General features: G+C 44.8%; 1 protein-coding gene across 1 annotated transcript in view; it reads left to right on the top strand.

Moving 5' to 3' along the window:
- Positions 1–388: 388 nt before the first annotated feature.
- Positions 389–22,892, top strand: part of MDGA2 (MAM domain containing glycosylphosphatidylinositol anchor 2) — a 256,212-nt gene continuing 233,708 nt past the window's right edge. Inside the window, exon 1 of the mRNA XM_009321639.1 lies at positions 389–562. Within this exon, the coding sequence (XP_009319914.1) occupies positions 389–562 (174 nt within the window). The remainder of the gene's footprint in view (positions 563–22,892) is intronic.

The raw sequence follows: 22,892 nt of genomic DNA, 5'->3' as shown, positions 1-22,892 counted from the left end.
GGAAGTAGCATCAGTCCCACTGCTTCTCCTGCTTAATTTTAATGGTTTAATTAAGGCTTCTCATTTGCATAATGAGTGTGATAATACATTTAGAAAGGTATATAATAAAAAATAATAAATAATGCAGAGTTCATTTGGAAATTGAAACAAAAATAGCTGGAATGCAAATGAGTGTGCAAAGGTTTCGTTCAGGGGATTGCTAGGTATTAATAAATACCGTGGCAATCTCTTCTGGTGCCGAATGTGTGTATGCTGAGTAAGCAAAAGAGTATTCTCCACAGTGAACATACTCAGCTCCAGCCTCGGTCCTCCCAGCTAGGTGTATGCAAGGATCCCGGGCTGCTGCGATGGAAATGGGTCTGAGCATACCCCGGGGGTGCAGGCGATGATGCTCACCTGGTTTCTCTCTCTGGGTCTTGCAGCCCCCCCCACCGTGCGGATCGTGCACTCGGGCCTGGCGTGCAACATCGAGGAGGAGCGCTACTCGGAGAGGGTCTACACCATCCGTGAGGGCGAGACGCTGGAGCTGAACTGCCTGGTCACCGGCCATCCTCGGCCACAGGTGAGCCCCCACCGTGCCCGGTGGCTGCCTGCCACTGGTCACCACACCTTTTCTCTGCTCTGTCTGTCTCTGAGCCTGCGCAGGTTGGTTTCATCTTCTGCTAAGGACTAGACTGGCGCAGGGTGGTAGAGATCAATGCAACAGGCTCCGAGGGGGGGGATTTGTCCAGGCTGTTGGTTTGATATTGGGGTGTTGCAGAAGAAACATCAACAGCAGAACTTTTTTTTTGAATGGCTGGCTAGGAACGCGATATTAAAACCAGCAGGTCTGTCTTGTGCTGCAACATGGGGTCCTGATGTGAGAGTTTGAGATCCGTGGAGGTGGGTAGAAGGAAAGGAAAAAACAAATGTGAGGACAGGGACGACTGAATGTAGACAGTATGCACCAGAGTGAACAGCTGGAGTGGTGGGGGCACACGAAAGCTCGGGGGAGTCTTGCTGTGCTCCTGGGTCTTGGATGTCGTTGGAACCACAGCATTGCAGCCCTGCAGAAGACAAAAGTTAAACAGAAATAAACCTTTTTTATTTACAGGGGTTTAAAAGGTGTAAAATATACACACTTTTCCCAGGCCTAACTCTATTTTATAGCATCACATTCAAAGCCGAAGAGTCTTGTCAGCCTGTCATGCAGCTGTCCTGCTGTGTCCCCTGCTCGCCACCCCCCTTGGCCCAGGGTACCCCATTAACAGGTTATTTTAGATCAGGACCTTTCAAGACCTGTGCAAGTGCAATGCTTTATTACCCCCCAGCTCTGCTTTTCCGTTTCCATCTTTTCTTTTCCTTTTTGAACCAAACCTGCTCTCTGTTCCCTCAAAGTGGCCGTTACCACTTTGTCTTCTGCTGTGTCCCCTCGTCTTGCTCTGTTGGTGAAGAGGCTGAGTACCGAGAGCTGAAGGTGTGTCTGTAATTAGCTGAGATTACCACGTTTCACAGTGCACATATTTGTATGAGATTTTGAACGGTAGAACACCTCGCCAGGATTTTCTTTGCAAGGCGGTGAATTAAACACCTCCCTCTTGCAATCGCACAGGACAGGCGGGAGCTGTGAAGTGCAGTTAGCCGGGGTGAGAGCTGGGGAGAGGGGATTCACTGGAGACCCCAAGTCTGCAGATGCCTGATGTTCCTCCAGGAAGGAGAGATGTGCTGATTCTCTGCCGTTTATACTGTAGCTGTTCCCAATTTAATGAAAAGATTTAAAAGTAAAGAAGTTGACGTTTAGCCTGTGCTGGTTCCAGGGAAGGCATGGGTCAGGCTGTGTCGTAGAAAACTCTACTTTAACCGCACACAGTTGCACTCTTTCAGCTGCAGTCACACATTAAAGCCATGTTATAAAACAAGCCATTTTTGTTTTAAATTAAGTGATCTCTGTCTAGTCTTTGCCAGGTGAAGGAGAAAGAAAAAAGTCCTAAAAAAGAAAAAAAAAAAAAGACTGGGCCAAGCGTCCAGATGTTTTGATAACACCCCAAATGAGAACAGTGCTGTTCTAAAATCAGTGCTGCTGTTACGAATTTTAATATTCAGTGTCTCACAAGGTATGACAAGTATTTAGAGCCCTGCTATTGTATTCTCTCCCATTGCTGGTTGGCCTCTTCGCTCTGACGTTGCCCACGCCATAGGAGATTGGTGGCTCGTGGAACGTTGTCAGGGGAGATCGGTCTCTTCTCCCAAGTAACAAGCGATAGAATGAGAGGAAATGGCCTCAAGTTGCGCCAGGGGAGGTTTAGATTGGATGTGAGGAAAAATTTCTTTACTGAAAGAGTGGTTAAACATTGGAACAGGCTGCCCAGGGAAGTGGTTGAGTCCCCATCCCTGGAAGTATTTAAAAGACGTGTAGATGAGGTGCTTAGGAACATGGTTTAGTGGGCATGGTGGTGTTGGGTTGATGGTTGGACTCGATGATCTTAGAGGTCTTTTCCAACCTTAATGATTCGATGATTCTTTGAGATGCAGGGAAGATGCTGGTGGCTCCTCGTTGGAAGAGCCAAGTGAGAGACTCTGGACTGATACAGACCTCGTTCATGAAAGCTGATAATAAGGTTTTAATGCAGCACTGATTGAAGCAGGAAACGACCACCTCCTGCCTTGAGGACACCCTGTGGCTTTTTAGGGGATCCGTTATGGCATAAGGTGCTGTTCAACGGGGGGAAGGTGGGATCTGCCCCGGGCTGGCCACCTTCTCCAGCCGCCTCTCTGAGACAAGTCCATGTGTCCCAGTGCCTGTTAGTAATGTTGGATTCATTCCGCTTTCCCAAAATTTTCTTATCCAGGCTTATTTAAGAACTTTTTAAGATCCAAAGCAGCTGGCTCTGGATGCAGCAGTTTTTGGCATGCCATGTGTTTGGGTGGAGGTAAGTAGCACATTCGTGTGCAGGCAGAAAAGAGCAGGATAAAGGTAGACTGATACTTCCAGTGTGCTTACTTGGAGAATGTTTGTTTCTCAAACCATCTCCTCCGTCTGCTCCAGCAAAGCTGACCAGCAGCCTGCGAGGTTTGGTGCAGCTGAAATCAAAGATCTCTCTCAAACCTGCCGGCCTTGGAGGCTCGAGGCAGCTTCAAAGCGAGCGGGGCTGTTATCCATCAGGAAACGCTTTGGACCAGCTATGAGAGGTGCCGTCTCAAGCAGTAACAAAGCTTATGATGCTGCTGAATCAAAAAAAAAAAAAAAAAGCTGTTCAACCAAAAAGTCCTATCAAGAAAGCAGCCACATGGCTGCTTTTTTCATAAAAATCTCTATTTTCTCATCTGGGATTTAGGATGGAAAATTGATTTCTCTTCATTTTACTTGTTTATAGATTTTCTTTGTCAGCCAGCACCTCGGTCTGCTCTCTCACGCTTGCTCTCATGTTACAGCTCTCTGAGACTCGCAATATTTTTTGCAGATTAATTGCCTGAGAGCAGGAGGATAGTTTTGGTAGTCTCACATGGGTGATTCTGCAGAGAAATACAGGAGGCTGGGCAGGGCTGCATTTGAACATTAGCCTTTTTATCACCTTCCTATTAAATTTCCATTCAATTTTAGTGCTCCAGAAAGTAAAAAAGAAAAGAAAGAGGCTAAGACACCATAGCTTTTTGCTTTGCCATATTTAAACTTCGGCATGCAACTCTGTGGGAGCCGCAGCCCCTTGGACTCGTTGCCCGTGAAATTTGGCTTCTCTTAAACACGACTGCCGTGGATCTCACCAACGTTTGTGTTGCTTTTGTCAATGGGGCTGCTGGGGAAAAGCACCCACCAGGGTCAAGGCAGGAGACCAGGGTGGATGTAAAATCAGCAAGCTGGTGCTCGCTGTTTCCAGCTGTCAGAGAACTACTCTTACCTGCCAATAATTACTCTTGGGTATTTTAAATACAGATAGTGTAAGATTTGTATTTATTTTGCTTGTTGGATACCCCATTCTGCTTTATGGGCCTGGTTCTTTAGGGGGTGGTCTGCAGTGTGTTTCTGTTGTGACCAAGTGGCAGTGGCTGGCTGGAAGGGGTGATATGGCATTTATTTTTAAGCCTACCTTTTTTATATGTGCAGAATTTATATATAAAACTTGACAACATATTGTCGTTGGATTCTCCTGTTCAGACAGCTTTCAATATGAGATGGGTTTGAGGGGAAGTATCTGGCAGGATTCTTCCTATTCTTGCAGGTGGAAGTGGTAAAAATACATTTTTATTTTTCTTTCTTCTGCAAGAGACTTCCATCCACATTTTGTGGTAATTGCCAGTATTTTCAGTACTTTGATTTTCTTTTTACTGATTTTTGCACGGACGGTTATCAAATTTGGTTTTGCAAATTGTATGGAAATTATTTTCAAAATGATATTTTATCAGACCCCGGGAAGTGAGTTTATAAAATAGGTAATTATGTGCCTATTCTAAGAATGCTATTCAACTTGCATGTGTTTCTCAAACTTTTTCAATTATTATTGTCATACGCAGAAACTCCTTTTGTTTTAAACGCTGTAAGAAGTCAGCAACTCTGTACTAGGCATTTATAAAATCCCCCATTGGTGTTCACGGTATTCCTCCCCAAGTCGGGAGTGGACAAAAAACACGCATTAACTAAGGTGGAAATGAAGTGGTGAAAGTGTGCTGTGAGTCAGCTGATGAGACCATCCGTCCTGCATCCTTCCTTCTAAGAGGTGGACTCTGCAGATGGTGGCGTGGCTTGGACCTCCGCCTTGCAAAAGTTCTTCGGTCTCCAGAGCTGTTTGTAGGATTGTGTTTTTGGTTCTCGGAGGCTGTATCGTGTTCACTTCTCCCACCGCGGCAGCAGTGGCGAGTAACGAAGTCGCGCTGCAGTAATGACTGCAAGGTGATGCTGGCTGCTGAAATACACGGTGTGCAGTACCAGCATTAGAATCACAGAATCATTAAGGTTGGAAGAGACCTCCAAGATCATCGAGTCCAACCGTCAACCCAACACCACCATGCCCACTAAACCATGTCCCTAAGCGCCTCATCTACCCGTCTTTTAAATCCCTCCAGGGATGGGGACTCCACCACTTCCCTGGGCAGCCTGTTCCAATGTTTAACCACTCTTTCAGTAAAGAACTTTTTCCTCACATCCAATCTAAACCTCCCCTGGCGCAACTTGAGGCCATTTCCTCTCGTCCTTTCGCCAGTTACTTGGGAGAAGAGACCGACACCCACCTCGCTACAACCTCCTTTCAGGTAGTTGTAGAGAGCGATGAGGTCTCCCCTCAGCCTCCTTTTCTCCAGGCTAAACAACCCCAGCTCCCTCAGCCGCTCCTCATAAGACTTGTTCTCCAGACCCCTCACCAGCCTCGTTGCCCTTCTCTGGACACGTTCCAACATCTCAACATCCTTCTTGTAGTGAGGGGCTCAAAATTGAACACAGTATTCGAGGTGCGGCCTCACCAGTGCCTCACCAGTGCCAGCATTACTGCTGGCTTAAAGTCTTTGCAAGGTTTTACCAGGTCACTTGGATTAATGAATTGTCGTAGCCTGCTTTATTCTTTTTGTTTAAACTATGAGTCTGGGATATACATACATCCCCTATTTTCTGCAGTAAACTCAAGTCTTGGCCAACCGCTGTCCTGTGCTGCTCCTTGCACTTCAGTGGCAACTGGATAAGGGGCCATTAGGAATTCTTGCCTGAAATAAAGGCTGCTAGATGTATTGCGGAGCAGAAACGCCACACTAGTATGACAGTGGCTCATGGAGGGGGACTAGGATGTTAGCAGGAAAGTGGTGCACCTCTGCAGGGATGCCAAGAGCAAACTGCTTTCTGCCCGTGCTGTTCTCTTGCCTTGTGTCTCTGCCAATTGTTATTGCTTTGGCCATCGCGGGTGATGGCATTAAAGCTAAATGGAGGCTGCCAGCTTCCACCCATAAACACATGTGCGGTCCCCATTGCGTGGAGATGAGAGGTGAATTTTGGGCGTCAGTCTTCACAAACATTGTGCTGGTTCATTAACGGAGCATCTGCTTCTCAGTGAGGTATGGGAGCCTGAAAGCAGCGCTCAAGTAAAAAGATCATTCAATATGTAAGGCTGGTGTTAGTAACAAGCTTTATTTAGTGTTCTTAAAGTGGAACTGTGGAAGTACTGTCTGCAAGCCTTCACTTTTGGGAATAGCACTTAAGAGCGGGTGCAAATGCTAAAGGAGAAAGCTCTCTTCCTGATTTGCAAGCTGAGTTTGGTAATTGAGCACCTTACTAGCTAGGGGTTTGGAGCTACAGTTAATTACGAGGTGCAAATTAAAGTCTCTTTAAAATCATGTACTCTACTTAACAAAGAATTTTTTTCTTGTTTTGGGGGCTAATTAGCTGCATTCACCTGCTTTCCTGATTCTGAGCTCACAGTAGGTCTCCACAACTATTGAGAGGCAGTTCAAAAGCCAAGTATCTAATGATAAGTAGAGGAAGATCTCCTGTGAACTTTCCTCCTCTGGGTCCTCTTATGGTCTCAGCCAGATGGCAGGCAGGCATGTGCCAGACCTAGCGATGGGCTGGAGAAGATGCCAGCACTACAAGATGGGTCAGCTTAAGGAGCTGAGCCTAGAGGAGGACCAAGCTGAGCCCTCTAGCTGACTGTAGAGGACATCAGGTCTTCTTCTCTGATGTTTGTCCGGTCATTGCCTTCTTGTCGGCCGAAAAGGACCACAGTGATTCTGTGGCTTAGAGAGGTGCCTACGAGTGAGCCTGAGACCATTGCTGTAAATTGCTGCAAGTGGAGATGGTCCTCAGGGAGTCTCCAAAGGCTCTATGTGCTCTGCCAGCCCAAGCACCTTTCTTCTCAACCCCCACCATCCCATGGACCATCCCCAAGGAGAGGAGACCTTGCTGATGCTCTGTTGCAGCCTCCTGCACTGCGGAACTGCTGTTACCAGCACAGTGTCTATCTGCTTTTCCTTTCTACCACATTAAAAGTTCCCCTGGGATATAAAGAGAGAGAAAAAACAGCCTCTCTCAGAAGGTTGCAGATGTGTCCTTCTCCTTTATTTTGCAAGGTGGCTCCTGAATATCCAAGTTTGTATCCAGGACGCGTTTACACATAAGTATGCCTTTGCGTGCACATTAATGCCTGCAAGGGAGTGCTTGTAGCTCTGAAAACTCTCCCTGGGGAAGAGGGCAGGGCTGAGACCCCTGGAGCAAGTGTGCTTTTCTGCGTGAGAGTGCTCTCAGCTTGCCATGGGGAAGTCCCTTCTGCTTGTGCCACGCGTGTGTTGTGGTTTGGTGTTATTTTACACTCCCTCCCCGTGGGTGAGGGACTGTAGCAGGAGGATTGTAGCAATGGGGAATCAGACCAAACTAGGTGGGACCCTTATTTTCTCCTCCTTGCTTCACGGATTGGAAAAGGCAAAGAGAAAGTGCTGCTTACGGGGCTCCTCTCCTACGGGTATGCTCATGGCTTTAAAGACACAAAGCTGGTGGGGCTGGTGCGGGTGTGCACGCCGTGGTGCCAGGCCACTCTGCTGCCTGTTTAGCCTTCGCATGACACCCTGCGTGTTTTGAGGCTGCCTGTGGTGGATGTCTGCTGCAGGTGGAAGTCTGGGAGGAGGAATGAATGTTTTCTTTTTTTTCTCTTTCATGTCAGTGCTCCTGCATGCTTTACCAAAGCACACATTTATGCCTTTTTGTCTTTCCAGGCATTGCTTTTAACTTTTCGATCAATTGATGTAGCTCTGTAACAGGCTGATGACTTCCGTGTGCGTCTTTGTGATCTGCTCCAAGTCATGTTGAAATGACACTGCTCTATAGGGGCCTCTCTTTGAAAATGTGTCTTCAGATTTACTCTTACTGGCTTCCTGCCACGTGCTGCAAAATTCTCCCTGAAATCAGGTACAGGCAGGTGGAGATAGGGAAGCTCATGTGTTCAGAGTGGTGGTTGCACTTTCAAACTGGAAACTGTTTTGAAACTTGGTTTAAAATTTGTTGAGGCCTAATCAATATCAGTGAGGCCTTTGGGGAGAATAACGTAAGGCTACAGCAGTTATTGCAAGGGAAGAGACCGGCAAACACTCACACACTGTTGTTCCCCAAAACTTAGCCTCACTCTTAATTATACAGAAAGCTCTGAGCACCCCAACACATCATTGCATGTCTACTTGTTATCTGTGCAGTGATTGTGTAGCCTTTGATATATCACTGCTGTTCATAATTTCCAGCATTCTTACACACAGCACTTCATCACTTGATCTATTAAATGCACCATTAGTTGCCACGGAAACTAATTTTCCTTGATTAAGTTTTTAAAATGCCACATCCATGCTCAGGTGAGGCTAACGGTGGGTGGGCAAATGCAGCCCTTTTTTCATTAATTACTGCTTTCAGGATTTTGCCCAGAGCTTGGTTTGGATTTTTGAACAGAATTCTGCAAAGCCCCTTGCTGTTTGGGAATGAGGGCAACGTGATGAGTCCTTCTCTCTTTGTGGCTGGCTGAGCTGAGCCCACAGTCCGTGTCGGACTCGCTGGGGCTGGCTGTGTGTCCCGCAGGGCGAGGGGCTGCAGTGTCACCCTTCGGACCCATCCATTTCCCAGACGTTAGCCCAGGAACCGAGTGTTGTGCTGTACCTGCCTGTCAGCTTGACAAGAGATGTGTAAGGATGTGCTAAGGCCACTTGTCCCTGTGATGGAAATAAGTTATTTGCTGTTCTATGTAGCTGATAGGTGAGATCTTATTTACACTGGTGAGGCTCTCCTGCACAGCCTATGGAGGGATGTAGCTTATCCTAACCTTCCTTGGCAGCTCTAGCCTGTGCTGGGGGGGTCCAGCTGGTGGCAGCAATGACTGTGACTGTCCCAAAGTGAGGAGCGACATTTGGGCCACGGGGGTCAGAGGAAGCAGCATCTTCTGAAGGAGCAGGGACTGGCTGGGATTTTGTATTCCTGGTTGCCCACTAAAGGCTGAATGATAAAGACCTTGTTTGTCAGTATAACCTCACCTACATTGGTGGTTTTTTGGCTCTGGGTGTGTTTTTCCCATGTCTTTCACCTCTGTGTGCTGTCACACCTCGGGTTACGTTATCCTGTCACGAGCGGTGCATTCCGAGATGCAAAATGTGCTGAGTGAAGGGAGGGCGATGCCCGAGTCCTCGTCCAGTAGCTTCACTGTGGCTGCATGGTGGCAATGGGGGCAGCTGCGGGAGTGCTCTCTGTCCCCACCAGCATGGCCCAATGCTCTCTGGCAAGTGGTGGGGTCCCCACATCTGTCCCCCTGCCCTGACCAAGCTCCAGGAGTCAGGGGAGGCAGCAGCTGCTGCTGACACACGTAGTCCAGCCGTCTGAGAGTTGTGTGCTCTCTGCTCCCAGCGACCTCTGAGATTTTGGCTATTTTGGGGATGCAGCATGCCCAAATGAGCACCGAGGCTGCCTTCTGCAGAACTGTAGCAGATTCCAGCCCATCACATCCTTTTGCCACCCCTTCTCCTATGCAGCGCTATCGGACTATGTCATTTTATCCCCTTGAAATCAAGGGGCTAAGACGTGCACTTATTGCTTGTGTGTGAAGAGAGTGGCAGGTAGCTTGGCTCTCCTGGAAGGCAATGCATGGGAGGATCTGCGTTTGGAAGACCCAAAATTTTCTCCCTGGCTCTGTTTTGCTGTGTTTTCTTTCCACTTGTAGGAGTGGAGTGCTGTGCTGATGGCCGCTCTGTCAACAAGTAGCTACTCCCCTTGCGGCTGAGAGGCTGGTGGGAGATACCTTCTGCTTCCCGAGCTCGGTGCTTGCACGCCCTGAGCAGAGCCAGGACTGCTGCTCCTCCGGGGGGGGGTGTGTGGCCCTGGGGACGTGCACCCTGCCTGTTGGGAATTCGGGTGGCGTAAGGGGGTGGTCCAAGTGGCACGGAGGTTCTCCCTTGGCTGTGGGGGACTGTCAGGGATGCTGAGCTGACTCACGCTGTGTGCCAGCTTGGTCGGGGAAGCAAGGTGCTAAGCACACAGCCTGTCCTACAGAAATGGAGGTGGTGGCTGGCAGGGGACGTTCTCAGTGTAGGCTCAGTGCTCGAGTCCCCAGGGGTGCCTGGGCTGACTCGGGCAAGCCACGTCAGGACCGGCTGGAGTTAGCAGGGCTGACCCATTTTGCACCTGCATTGTTGCAGCTATTGTCCACAGTGTGTGGATGACGGGGTTTGTACTGCAGATTTATATTGCAGAAGAAGGAATGGTTTGATTTTAATTATCATCCAGTGCTGAGTGGTACGATGGGACTTGAATAAACAACGGAAAGAAGCAATAGGCAAGACAGGAAAGCAGTGATACCACAGTGGGGGGAAAACCTTGTGTTGCCTTGCATTTAATTTGTTGGGTTTTGGTTTGGTTTTTTTTTTTCCTGTCCAAAGCAAGCATGCTGAACCTTACGGTAAGAGTTAGGTGGGATGGACGAGGCCCCTGTTGAGACATTGGCCAGCACCTTCCTGTGTGATGGGATGTCTGTGTTCCCCAAACAAATGCAGAGCCTCTTCAGAGAAGCAGAAAAGAGCAAAGTTTTCAAATTAGAGAGGAGGATCAACAGGGAGAACGTACGGGTGGGTAAAGGTCTAGCACATTTGTCCTTATCAGGGCAAAACCATGGTGCTGAGAGGGACTGAAAGTCTAGCCCAGTGTAGCCCAAGTCAGCAGCAGCTTTTGCTCAGCCTTCTAAGATTGCATTTATAAGCAACAGCAGGGAAGGAAACAAAAAAGACTGGGTAAGACCATTACTTTCGCTTGCTTATTGGTATTTTTTTCCTGTCTCAAATGAGTGGTAGGAATAAACCAAACTTGTAGAATTAAATAGGTTTTTGGTGGGTCCCAGCATGTCTGCGGAGTGCTTAACTGCAGTTCTTTACACAAAGCAGTGCTGTCGTCCTGGGTTAGAGCATGTCGTGTGCTCGGTTTGCCATGTGCTCAGGTGCACAAGCGTCTCGGTCCCAAGAAGCCTGGTGCAACTCCAGGAGTCTCTTGCTCACTTGTCTTTCAGTGCTGTCCCTCACCGTGGATGCTGTGATTTCTGTCCTGGACTTTTTTCACATTTAACACTTATTTCTCTTGCCAGACGGAGCAGGGGAGGGTTGTAGTGGGCACTGAATATATCTGCAGTGCTCTGCAGAGGTGTGAATTCAGTTGCTGTACTTTAGAGAGAAAGCAGCAAATAAACAGTTCATAGCCTCAACAGCAAAAATGGGATGTAAATTTTAATCATTTATTTCTTTTAATGCTGAAGAACGGTAGAAATACATGTCTTTCGTAGCTAAATATGAGCTTTATTGAGTCAAACGTTTATGAAGGGTTTTTTTCAGCATAAAATGCAGGCTAATTTAGTCATGAGTCAGGCTGGATTTTGTCAGGTGTTCACTGAACATTTGTAAAGTCTTCCCATGAACTGAGGAGTGTCATATGAAATCATCATCAGTTTTCCTAACGAGTACAATCATTGTAGTAAGGATATGCAGAATGCAATAGGAAAACAGCTGTTCCAGTGTAAGTAAACCCCCTCCCCACAAGTTGCTTTCTTTGGCCACATCAGCAGTTAATAAGAATTCCTATCAATTACAATAGAAAATGTAGCATCCACTTTACCTCAAAGGAGCCTTTTATGTTTCGCTTGCAGCTGATCAAAGAGAACATCACGTGGGTTTTTTGTTTTGTTTTCCTGAAATGCTGCTTTTTATATTTTTAATGGATGGAGTGCCAGAAGATTTTAATTCTTGCTTTGCGCACGCCAATAAGATGAAGGTAGGATTCTGTTCTGAAACATTGGAGGAGGCTAGACTAATCACACTGAGTAATTAAGATGGTATGCATTTTAATGAAGGTGTTTCTATAACATGCCACCGTTACGTGTGTCTGTTGGTGGAGATACCTCGCTGCTTGGCAAGGAGCTTGCTCGTTGGAACTGGAAGGAGGGGTGAGTGGAGCACTGTGTGGTGCACGTCAGCTGCCCGTCAACTCCAAACACTCATGGACTGGGGTTTTGCCATGCTCTGTGATACCCTGGTGTACCACGGGTGTTTGAAAAGTTGCCTTTGCTTGCTCCTAAGCCTCATTTATTGATATTGGCGATAAATATATTTTTGTCTCAATGCTAAATCTTGCATAGCCTCAGCTGTGGGAGGAAAGGCTTTCCTGAGGATGACTGTGGGAGCCTTGAATGAGAGCGGGCAGAGGTGGTGAAATAAGTGAGGAAGGAGGGAGGTCCAGAGGTGCTGAGACCCAGCCATTTCTGTTGATTATGGCATTGATGGTGAAGGTTATAAGAATTTAGACTTCCCAAAAAGCAACCCAGGAGAAAACACATCCCCTAAAGAAGACATTTCCTCAAAAATCTCTTCTGGACCTGAAGTCCTTGCCTAGTGGCAATCTGATGTTAAAAACTCTCGGTTAAGTTGTAATTAATATAAGGGATTGGTGGAGTTGTCTTTGTTAGGTGGCAGTTGTACAGCCTCTTCTCCGCCCTGTCATGGAGCACAGAACTTTTTGGGCAGCGGTAAAATGAAATCATCATTTCATGAGGAAGGTACAGCATCCTTACTGGTCCATCCTCCCCTCTGGCACACAGGCTTTCACTGCGACCCCGAGCTGGGTGCTGTGGTCAGTGCCTGCAGGGCGGCTGGTGGCCTTCCTTGCTGGGCGCCCCACCGAGTGCTTTCATCTTCACGATGACAACAATCTTGTTCCCTCTGTAACTATTAAAATGTAATCCTGTCTTGAATGACATAATTTTGATGTGGTAACTCAGTTGTATGCTGCAAACAGCACGTAGTCCCACTGAATATGTTGTGCATATGCCACCGAAAGAAATGTAAAGCTGTTCACCTTATCTGCAGGAAGCTGGATTAAAAGGCACATGGTTTGCAAGCTGATAAAGAAATTAAACTCCTTGGTGGTTTTATTCTGAATAATTTGACCAGCCGTATCTTGCTGATTCTCCTCGTTCCATGTGGCTGCTGTCTCTCGACAAGAAATATGTTTGCAGTTTTCTGAAAAGGGCTTGGAAGTGGTGGGGTAAAGAGGTCAGCTTAAATCAAGATAAATGCAACATCAGGGCAAGTGAAGTGTGTATTTCAGTCTCACTCTCTCAGTTGAGAATACTGAGCCTAAGCCTGCTAAAGCATCAGCAATCACCGAAAGGAGACCATCAGAGAGTCACGTGGAGTTGGAAATGACATCCAGGTGGGTGATTTTTACCATACCAGTTTCATATTGACCTTTGTGAAAGCTTAAAAGCTGCCAGAAATATCCTACAGAAAGTTCCCAATGAACAGAGAGCACGAATCTCCCATCATCGGAAAGAAAACAGCAAAATTTTCTGGTTTAGTGAAATATGGACACTTGTCTTCTGAATGGACTGCCTCTGTCTTCTCCTCTGCCCCCCCAAACTGTGCTCTGCAGTCTTTGGTTTCTGTCTGTCTGTGGTCAGCTTTTGTGTTCCTTTTTCTTGATGGCCCTTAAAAGGTAGGACATTGGCTGAAGGGACGGACAAATGGCTCTGGGATGCTGCAAAAGCAGCTGTTTTTCCATGGCTGCTGAACATACTAGTCTCATAATCAAAAATGAGGTGGGTGGGTTTGGAGTGAGGTCTGTTGCTGTGAGGTCTTGCTTGCTGAAAAAGAATGTATTTGATGAGTAAAGAGATAATTTAGTAATCCAGGGAAACTAGCAGCATATGCAGATCTGCTGGGGCTGAAGCAGAAGTACATTCTGGTAGCTGGTCTGTGAAAAGATAGCTCCTAAAGAAACAGCTGAAGATCCTTTTTATGGAGCAGAATAGGGAATCATTCCTGTTGCTGTGGAGGTAGTGAAAGACATGTTCTCCTACATCTGCAAGTAAAACCTCAGAGCAGTGAGCTCCTCATTTTTTTCCCATAGCAGCAAGAAGCGTTCATGGTCTTAAACCACGTTTGTTTTGCTGCCCATTTGAGTTCTTCTCCAAAAATGATATATGTTAGATCCAAAAGTCCAAGCATGTGTTAGTGCCTCCGAGAAGGTGTGGTATGACTACAAACTTGACGCTGGTGCCTTCTACGCTTGACTCCAGAGTTTCTCTAGAGCTGATGCCCTTCAAGTGGAGATTTATTTAACGCCAGCGTGCACTTCCATGACTGGCAGTTCAGTCGTTGAACATGAGAGGCTTGATTGTTCTTCAGAGCCTTTTTCTTATATCCCACTAAATTCAGGGAGCAGAGGGAAGATGGCTCTGTAACACACTGTGGTTCTACGTGCGGTGAACTTACTGTCTTGTGTTCCACGTATCTGCATATGGTCTTGAAGACTGTGCTTTCAAAGCAATAACTTGATGGCACCTGAGGCCCAGGAGCAATGCCTTGTCTACTAAGGCAGGCTCCTGAGATTGTTGCTTTTGCATTTTAAAGAAAGAAATGCTGCTCAAAAAACCTAGTCCATCTGAGGTGTCTGATGCTGATAGAGTTTGAACAAATTGGGTTGTTTTCGGTCTGACCATTAAATGACCCCTCTGTGATCCTTCTGTGTGGTTTTATTCTCTGGGCTGCTTCCAGGTTGTTCTCGTAGATAAAATTATACCATAGGCTGAGCTCTTCTTCAGCCTCTGGCAGCTGGGAGTGGCTGTTTTGGGAAGGACCAGGTTTATTTTTGCTGCCATCCACCTGAGCACTTGTATCTGGATGCTCTGCAGAGTGTGAGTGATCTTATCAGGCTGGAAAAACCATATGCCTTTTGCTGAAGGATGCTCTGTAATTGAGGCTTATTCCCAAGTGGTGCTGAAGAGCTCTTGTTATGTTGTTAGTTGTTGTGTTAGGCTTCCCCCTCATCCATCCCCCCAGCTTTTGGAGTCAGCTTAGGCACATGTGGGGTTTTTTGTTTGTTTTTGTTTTTGGTTTGGTTTAGAGACTTCTGTATGTTAGTAAAGGCAAGAAATCTAAACCTGAAGAGAAGTTGAACTTTAAATAAGCTTAACTATTTAATCTGTGTGTAAATGTTTGCCTTCCCAGCCAAAAGCAATTAAAAAGAAGACTCAACTGTCGCTGTCCTAATTCATTTGGTATGCGCCAGGTATTTGTTCTGGTACTGTACTACAGGGCGCGCAGCACAGCTGCTGAAATAAAGGTAAACAGAGCTAAAAAATGTTACTCTTCTGATAAGTATGGCCACACTGGTTGTCTTAGAGGTAGCTGAAAAGTACAAGGAGCTTTAAAACCCCTTTCTAAGGTGCAACAGCGTCTTCCATCAGGACAAATAGGAACTACTTGTGTCTGTTTTCTTCTGTGTTGTCTTTTTCTGAGTGGGCTGTTATTCTTCTTCATAACAGCAAGTGCATAATTAGACACTAAACAATAAGTATTTCCCAGATTATTAGTGCTTTTTTACAGAAAAATATTGCTACGCTGTGTGACTCATTGCTCCTTAGTTTTGAGTGGTTTGTTCTACCTCTACTTGAAAGGTATAACCTTGGTATAGTCTTGATAGGTCCTTATAAATGATTATAGCAACATTATAGGCTGAATCCTCTTACTCTTGCAGATTTCAGGATCCAGGAGATAAAAATAACAAGTGAGATTTTTTTTTTCCTCCCCGCATGTCTATCAATCAAAATGATAAAGATATTTATGACTTGCACGTTTTAATAGTGTAATTAGATAAAATTACATGTTCAAATGATTACACATATGAACGCTAATTACATAATTGAAGACAATTATGCTAACTAGGTAAATACATAATTAACTAAAAATCTCTTGTAAAATCAAGGAAATTTGCACAACATCCAAAGAAAGTAAAATCACAATAAAAAATAAACCCTTTCAATCTGACCACTCCAAAAGCCAGCCAGCCGCCTGTAGATGGAGAAGAGCTGGCCATTTAACTTCTGGTGGGCTGAAGCTTAGTTCAGCTGCCTCTTCTATTTTGTAGTCTCCTTGTAAAAGGAAGGTGAACAGTAAAGCAAAAAGCTGGGCTGTAGTTGTGTTTGTCTTGATCTCTGGCAATGATTTTCTGACCTCCGTAGGCTGGATTTTGGTGGTTCGTTGGAGTGTGGGCTTTTTGTGGGGTGGGGAGGGAATTGTTTTGTCTTTTATAATTGTGGGTTCTTAACACAGAAGGAAGGGAAAGCTCAAAGCTAGTTAATTTGTTCCTATTTTAATGCAACAGTGCAAGTTTAATATACCAAGAATGGGCTCACAGTGGCAGCGCTGCCCTACTGAGGCTGTGGGATGGAGGCTCGTTACAGCCTCATCGCCAGCCCCTGCAAGGCACTTTCCTCTGACACCAGCTTGCCTTGCACGCCCTTTCCACCTGCAAAAGTTTAAGCCTTGTACATTAGAAATGTGGTGAGATGTCCAGAGCCTCAGTAAACTCCCCAGTGCAGAAGTGTATTTGGGGGTGGAGCATTACTGTCTATCAGGCAATGCTGAATTAGTGGCTGTAGCCCCTCTTCCTTGTGCTATCAACCTTTCCAGTTTTAAATATTCCCTGATTTGAACCTATCTTCATTTCCCTTTGGAAATCATCTCAGATCATTGTTGCTTAATACTGTGATGATTTCCTTAGCCTTTGCTCTATAAATCCTTAATCCCGTCCCTTAATCCTGTCCTTTTATTTCTAGTTGCAAGCTGAACCGAGTTCTTTTTTTTTTTTTTTTTTTTTTCCCTTAATGTCTATTTGCAATTCTCTTGATATGTGGGAACTGTTCCCAGATCCCTTTCCTTGGCACTCGTGGGAGTCATTTAAAGGTATGCCAGGAAAGCTTAACAAGACATGAATGATGCTATTTGTGATTACTGGATTTTTCATACATTTTCTTCTTGTTGGGTTCTGAATTAGAAATAAGCTAAAATCTCAGAGTCAGTAGGATTCAAACACATGCTTAATTTCTTTTCCCTGAAGAAAGTCTTGCAGAACCTTTCCCAGCTGTGCCAGGTACAGGGCAGAAGAGACCCAGTTCTTTTCCAGTGTTGTTTAATATTGTTTTAGACTTTCTCACTGTCTGAAGGACGCTTTGCCGCTTCTTCATCCTCTGAAACAAAGAAGAAAAAAGAGTGTACACAGAAGCAAAAACATGGCAACAGTGGTGTGTTTTGGTGTCTGTCACTGGCACTTTCAAGCAGAAACCTAGGAACTTCCATCCTGGATGAGCCCAGATGTCCCTTGTCCTGTCTCCTGTCCAGCACCTGGAGCCTACGGGTAGGATGTGCTTAATCTTCCAGCCTCTGGGTGTCTGATGTTTTGGGATCGCCTGATCAAAAGGTTGCATTTGATGACTGTGGTAACTAGGTATGGATAGATTTAATTCCCGTGAATGAATATTCTGTCTTTTGGAATCTGTTTAGAGCCCTGGACTTCATGTCATTGTGTTGGTTAATAATTTGTGACTATTAGTTATACAACACAATTATATGTTGTATTTTGAAAGGAAAAAAGTGTTCTTCTGAAAAAAAAAAAATTGTTCTTTTGATAATTTCAGTCAATGCTTCTGATTTCTTATGTTACAAGAAATCGTGGGCTTGATGCAGCGTCTGTGACTTGTGCTCAGCAGCTGCTGATCTTTTCTGGCCTTAAGCTCTGTTGATAGCATTTCATACCAAGCTGCCTTTTCAGCTGAGCTGCCAACTCTCTCTTGTCAAGATTTCTTCTCTTTTCTCAATTCTCCCACCTTTCAACCAAAATAAAATGTCATCTCCTTTCTTTGTCATCACAGCTGAAACAAGTTAAATCTCAGGATCTCACTCTCATTTTTAGCTCAATGAGATTGTAAGGTGTAATTCAGCATGTATGAGTGTTGGTTCCTGTGGAAGGAAGATAAAGCACAGCTAATGTTACTGGATCACTGAGATTTGGGTTACATTCAAAAAGATGCCTGGAAATAAGGCAGGTGCGCATCTTCAGTCTTGGAGGGATGCAGCGCAGGGCGTGCTGTAGGAAATGCTGATAAGGTCCAATGCAAACGTAAAGACAGAGCCTGGTGGTCATCAGCTTTCAATATTTAGAAGGGATTTTTCTCAGAGTCTCTTCGTGCACCAAGTCTACTATCAGTGCTGTTTGAAGTACAGCATAATTTTTCCGGATTACGTTTTATGAAGTTTTTAAAATGGGAACTAGTTTAAGTAAACAGACTGATATTGCATTGCAGGAAATCAATAACCTCGGTGCTATTTGCAGAAGACAATGTAGTGGAAAAAGAGCCGTTTAAACCCAGCGTTTTATGATGTTCAGTTAAGTGGATTTAATTTGTTCAAGCAGAGGTGGGCCAGAAACGTGCCTGGGTTACTGTCGGAGTGCAGAGGATGGTGCAGCGGCCGCGCGGTGCGAGTGGTGGCACCTCTGCCTCTGCAGACTTGAGCTTTGCTGGAGAAGGTGCTTTGCATGCCCCTGCGGGAGCAAAGAATTAAGGATCCCCAAAACTTTGCACTGGAGCCCTTGGGGGGGGGTACAAGCATGTTCTGGAAACAAATTTGGTTTTTATTTTTCGCGCAGAAGGAAAACAAGTGCATTTTTCTTTCTGTTGTCAGCTCATCTGTACTAAGAGTATGTAGGTCTCTGCCTCATAGCATTCACCATCTGCACAGAAATAGCTTTCTGTTGCAATTCTATTTTCACCACGCGTGCAGCCGTGCTGGCGTCAGTGGCTGCTGCTTTTGTTTTCTCATTTGCAGAACCGTTTATTTGTGACACTTGTCAGTCAGTTTAAAGGCTGCATGTCTGCCCAAAAATATCTCCCCTAATGATTGTTGTAGGAAGTAGTCAAGATTCGTATTACTGAAAGACCAGAAGAGAAACATTTTCTTCTGTCTTTATCAGTTTACTTGTAAGTCTCTGACAGCATTTTGGGTGTGCTCCGTAAAGCTGTTTGTTTTGAATACCCTTTTTCCCAGGGGTCTTGCAGGGGAGTGAAATGGTTAGGGACGGAGAGAATGAGAATCAGAAGGTAGTACCTGAAAGGATTATAAAAGGAAAAAAGCATCAATTTTAAACTGCCTGGATTTCAAGATGGCTTTGTCACTTTGAAACGCAATTCTATTATGAAGAGTGACTTTAAAGTAGAAAAATCCTGTTTAGCAGCCACTTTTTCCCCTCTCCGTTTAGACTCCAGTCTTCTGAGTTTAATGACAGAAACACATTTTTATGCCTTTTTGCTCTTGAGGGAGACAAGTAGTTGTGGGAACGGGGTAGCTGATGGCTTCTGGTTTCCCACTGCTGCTTGTGCTGTGGTTGAACAGCAGCTCCTCAGACCTCCATCCTCCTCCAATGCCCTCCCACATCCCTGTCCCCAAACTGGATGAAGGCGTCACCTCTGGGCGCCAGGAGGTGGGGCTGGCTGTGCGCCTGTACCGAATTTGGGTAAAACTGGGCTCTGAAAGGTTGTGCAGGGAAGACCAGCAGCCATGCAAGGCGCTTTGCTTGCAGAACTGGGCTAGTAAGAGTTATTTAGGCTAAGGTTGGGGTTTTTATGTCTTTGGACACTGTGAGGACGGTGCGTTGGTTGCAGTTGTGCAGAAGTGCTGGGTGATGGAGATCCAGTAGCAGGTGATGGTTTGGGCTATAGAGCTGGTCCCTGGTGGTGAGCACAAAGATATTTCACATCCCCCAGCACTCCCGGTAAAGTCCTTCAGCACTACTGACTCTGATTTAGTGAAACATCTTGGATAGAAGATGTTTTGCATAAACAGCTTACGCTGAGCAAATGGAAAGTGATTTCTAATCCATTTTATTACTGCCTTAACTTTGCCTCTTATGTTGAAAATTGATCTGCTATTAAATTTCAGTCCCTCATGTATGTTTTAAAGATGTTGATTGCTTTTCCCTGATTTTTCATTTGATACTGCAGATTTGCTGAGCTTATCACTTGCACCCTTGAGCATGTTTCTATTACTTTAATGAGTACTGTGGCTTTTCTCTATACTCTTGCCAGTTCTTCAACATCTTCCTGGGGTATAACCCTCAGAGTGGGACCGTCGCCTTAGATTTTATTCCAAGGGCAATTGTAGAAGCTTCAGGTAGAGACAATGTAAAGCTCCTAATCTATTTGATTATTTTCTGCTTTATGCAACCAAAAAAATCTCTCAACTTTTTGGTTCACTGGAAATTCAGAGTAGTGGTGGGACTGGCACGGAGCACACGGTTGGCTGTGGTACCACCCTCCTGTCCCCAGTCCTTTCTAGCAATTGCAGTTTCTGAGAAGTACACAGAACGGCGATTTCCTAGGAGGTAACCTTTGCAGAGCATCACTGGAAATACCTCATCCATGGACCCAGTTCTCTTCTTTACAGCTCTTCCAGGCTGGCCTCCAGGTTGTCAGCTCTCTTTCCATAGCATTGCTCTGGTAACTCATGTGAATTTGATTATACCAGCCTTTCTTTTTGAAAACTGTAAGGCTTTTAGATCATTTCCTGTGCCTGTATGGCAACAATAGCAACTTATTCTGTCACTCGGGAAAAAAAAAAAGAAAGTGTCATGATTTAGATTGGCCCACAGGGGAAATAAGAGTCTAGATGTGAATTTCACAGAGTTCTCTGATGGTCTCATCACCAAGCTTAGTTCTGTGCTAGTGGCAGTAGCTACAAGTTACAAAATGTCTTCTATTTATTTGCCTTTAAACCATTTGAGAGCTATAGTGAATGAATTTCCATGCATTTAAGTTATGAGGGTGTGTTTATGACTCTGGTGGTTTAATGTGGTATATCAACATTGGGAGGCCACCATAAAAATTAATAACTAGGAATTCAAATGGTGCTATGTCTGCCTCATTCTGCACTTAGATTATGTTCTTTATTATGATGGTGAAAAGTTGTATTTCATTTTGAATCAAATTAATGCTGCTGAATAAAAAACCTGAGACAATAATAAATATACACCATTCACAGATGTTTGGATCATTTCATGAAACTCATTGAATAGTTTAGTTGATGGACAGTAAATAATTTCCCATCAGGAAAGCATAAACATGCAAGACCCTTTTAAGTCCTGCAGCTATTGACGATTTTAAAATGATACTGACCTCAGTAGAAACAAGGCTCTGTGAAATTCGTTGAAGTCAGTCCTTCCCAGGTAGGAATTTTCCTGCCATGGAGAATGAAAAAAAACTCCATCCTTCAGTGAAGTATTTATAGTAAAAGGTATATTGATTGTTCAGTATAAAAGTGCTGATTTTTTGAAGCAGTGAAACATCTTAAAAGTCATAAGGAAAAACATTATGGTCAAACTAGGATAAATTGCTGCAATTAATCATTCAGCAGATTACTCAAAGATGTTTTGAGAAAGTATGTGTAGATGTTTCCCCAGACACTACCTTTTCATAAAGAAACACAGGCTGATTCAACTAAGCAAGATGCTGTAAGAAGAATCTAAAGGAGGGTTGTTTTACCAATTTGCATAATGATTGCAATATTCTTTTCTTCAGGATTCACTCACTAATTTCCTTTTAAATTGTTCAGTGATCACTTAAAATGTCACTGATATCCAGTTAATCTTTAGGTTTTCAGCCTTTGAGTGTAAGAAATCCTTCCTCTGCACTTTCAAAGCCAAATTCTTAATACTTGGTGTTCAGACAACTTAGACCTGTGCGGTGCCTAATTTTCAAGAGTTTTGATCACAATGTGTACAAGTCTGGGTGGAATAACTGAGACACGAGCCTTTTAAATTTAAGAACGGTGAAGTAACCTTTGCTGCCTTGAAATTGTAGCACTGGAGAAATTGTGTTTAAAAATGTAGTTTTCATTGAGGAAAACCTCTCTGAAAGTCAAATGGACAAAAAACCTGAAAGACCAAAACAAACAAACAAACAAAAGGTATATTCTTTATTTGGGGCATGTCCTTACCTAAAGCATATCCTTTCCTTACCTTACTCCACCGTGCGGGTCTGGACTACCCCATCCCCGTGTCTGCTGCTTGGTGACACGTCTGAGATGGAGGACTCTGCTCCCTCAGCTCATGGGCGCTGAGCCGTGGTGTGGTGAAGCTCCACAAGTGCCTTAGCAGCATTTATAGTACATAAATCAATGCCAGCTCTGAGGGGAAATTTGTGGGAAGTGTAGAATTTGGATTTGTTGCCAGCTTTGGTCTTTTTTGGGTGGCTATTCTGTTCCTTCACATCTGGGAGATTCCTGTTGGTGCTAATAGGATTTAAAACAGATTGGAACTGCTTAAGAGGTGTGTATATATCCTATTGGCACATATTAGCCTGTTTTATGTCTTAGGACTTAAAAGTGGAATTCAAGCCTGCTGTTTTCTTTAGCAGCAATATGTGATCAACCGTTACCCTGTTGTATATGACATGCAAGTTGCTTGGCCTGAGGTGATGGGGGGATGCAATGATGTTTTACGTGATCGCTATAAAAGTTTCCCGACGCAATGAGGAGTTGGAGTTGCTGTGCTGTTGGGAAGAGCTGCGTTTTGCTCCGTGTACCCGCGAGGTGTGTCGTCTGTGCGCACAGGGTGTCAGTTCATACAAAGCCTCCTGCCTTTGGGATGGTAGGTTACATCGGTGGGCCTTGGGTAACTTGGGTTTGGGCATAAATTATCTGTCTTGCAGAAGTGCAGGAAGTTCAGAGATGAAGGAATACTCAGCTTAGATATAGTTTTTCTCACACTGTCAGATGTTGAGGTCTTCAGTTACTCTTTTTGACCCTTTGAATTATTGCAAGTTACCATTTTGGAGTCACAAGACTACGGTCTTCCTCTGTAGACTCCAGCCACAGCGTTGCTACGACTGATATGTTTTGGGCTAAAGTGAACTGTGAACAAAGCACTAAAGTTCTTCTGTAGGACTTGATTGCTTGTAACTTTGTGGTTTTAATGCTGATTTTCTCTGTAATTAATAACCACAGTTTTTCCACTGCTGGAGAATAAAAGGAAGTCTTTTTTTCCTATGTGTTACAGCAATCAAGCTGGAAAATAACAATTTCTCTGTGATCTCTGGCACCGAATCAGA

The sequence above is a fragment of the Pygoscelis adeliae genome, unplaced genomic scaffold, assembly GCF_000699105.1.
Source record: "Pygoscelis adeliae isolate BGI_AS28 unplaced genomic scaffold, ASM69910v1 Scaffold43, whole genome shotgun sequence".
Taxonomy (NCBI): Eukaryota; Metazoa; Chordata; class Aves; order Sphenisciformes; family Spheniscidae; genus Pygoscelis; species Pygoscelis adeliae.
The sequence above is the reverse complement of the archived record's forward strand: the minus strand, read 5'-3'. Positions and strand labels throughout refer to the sequence as shown.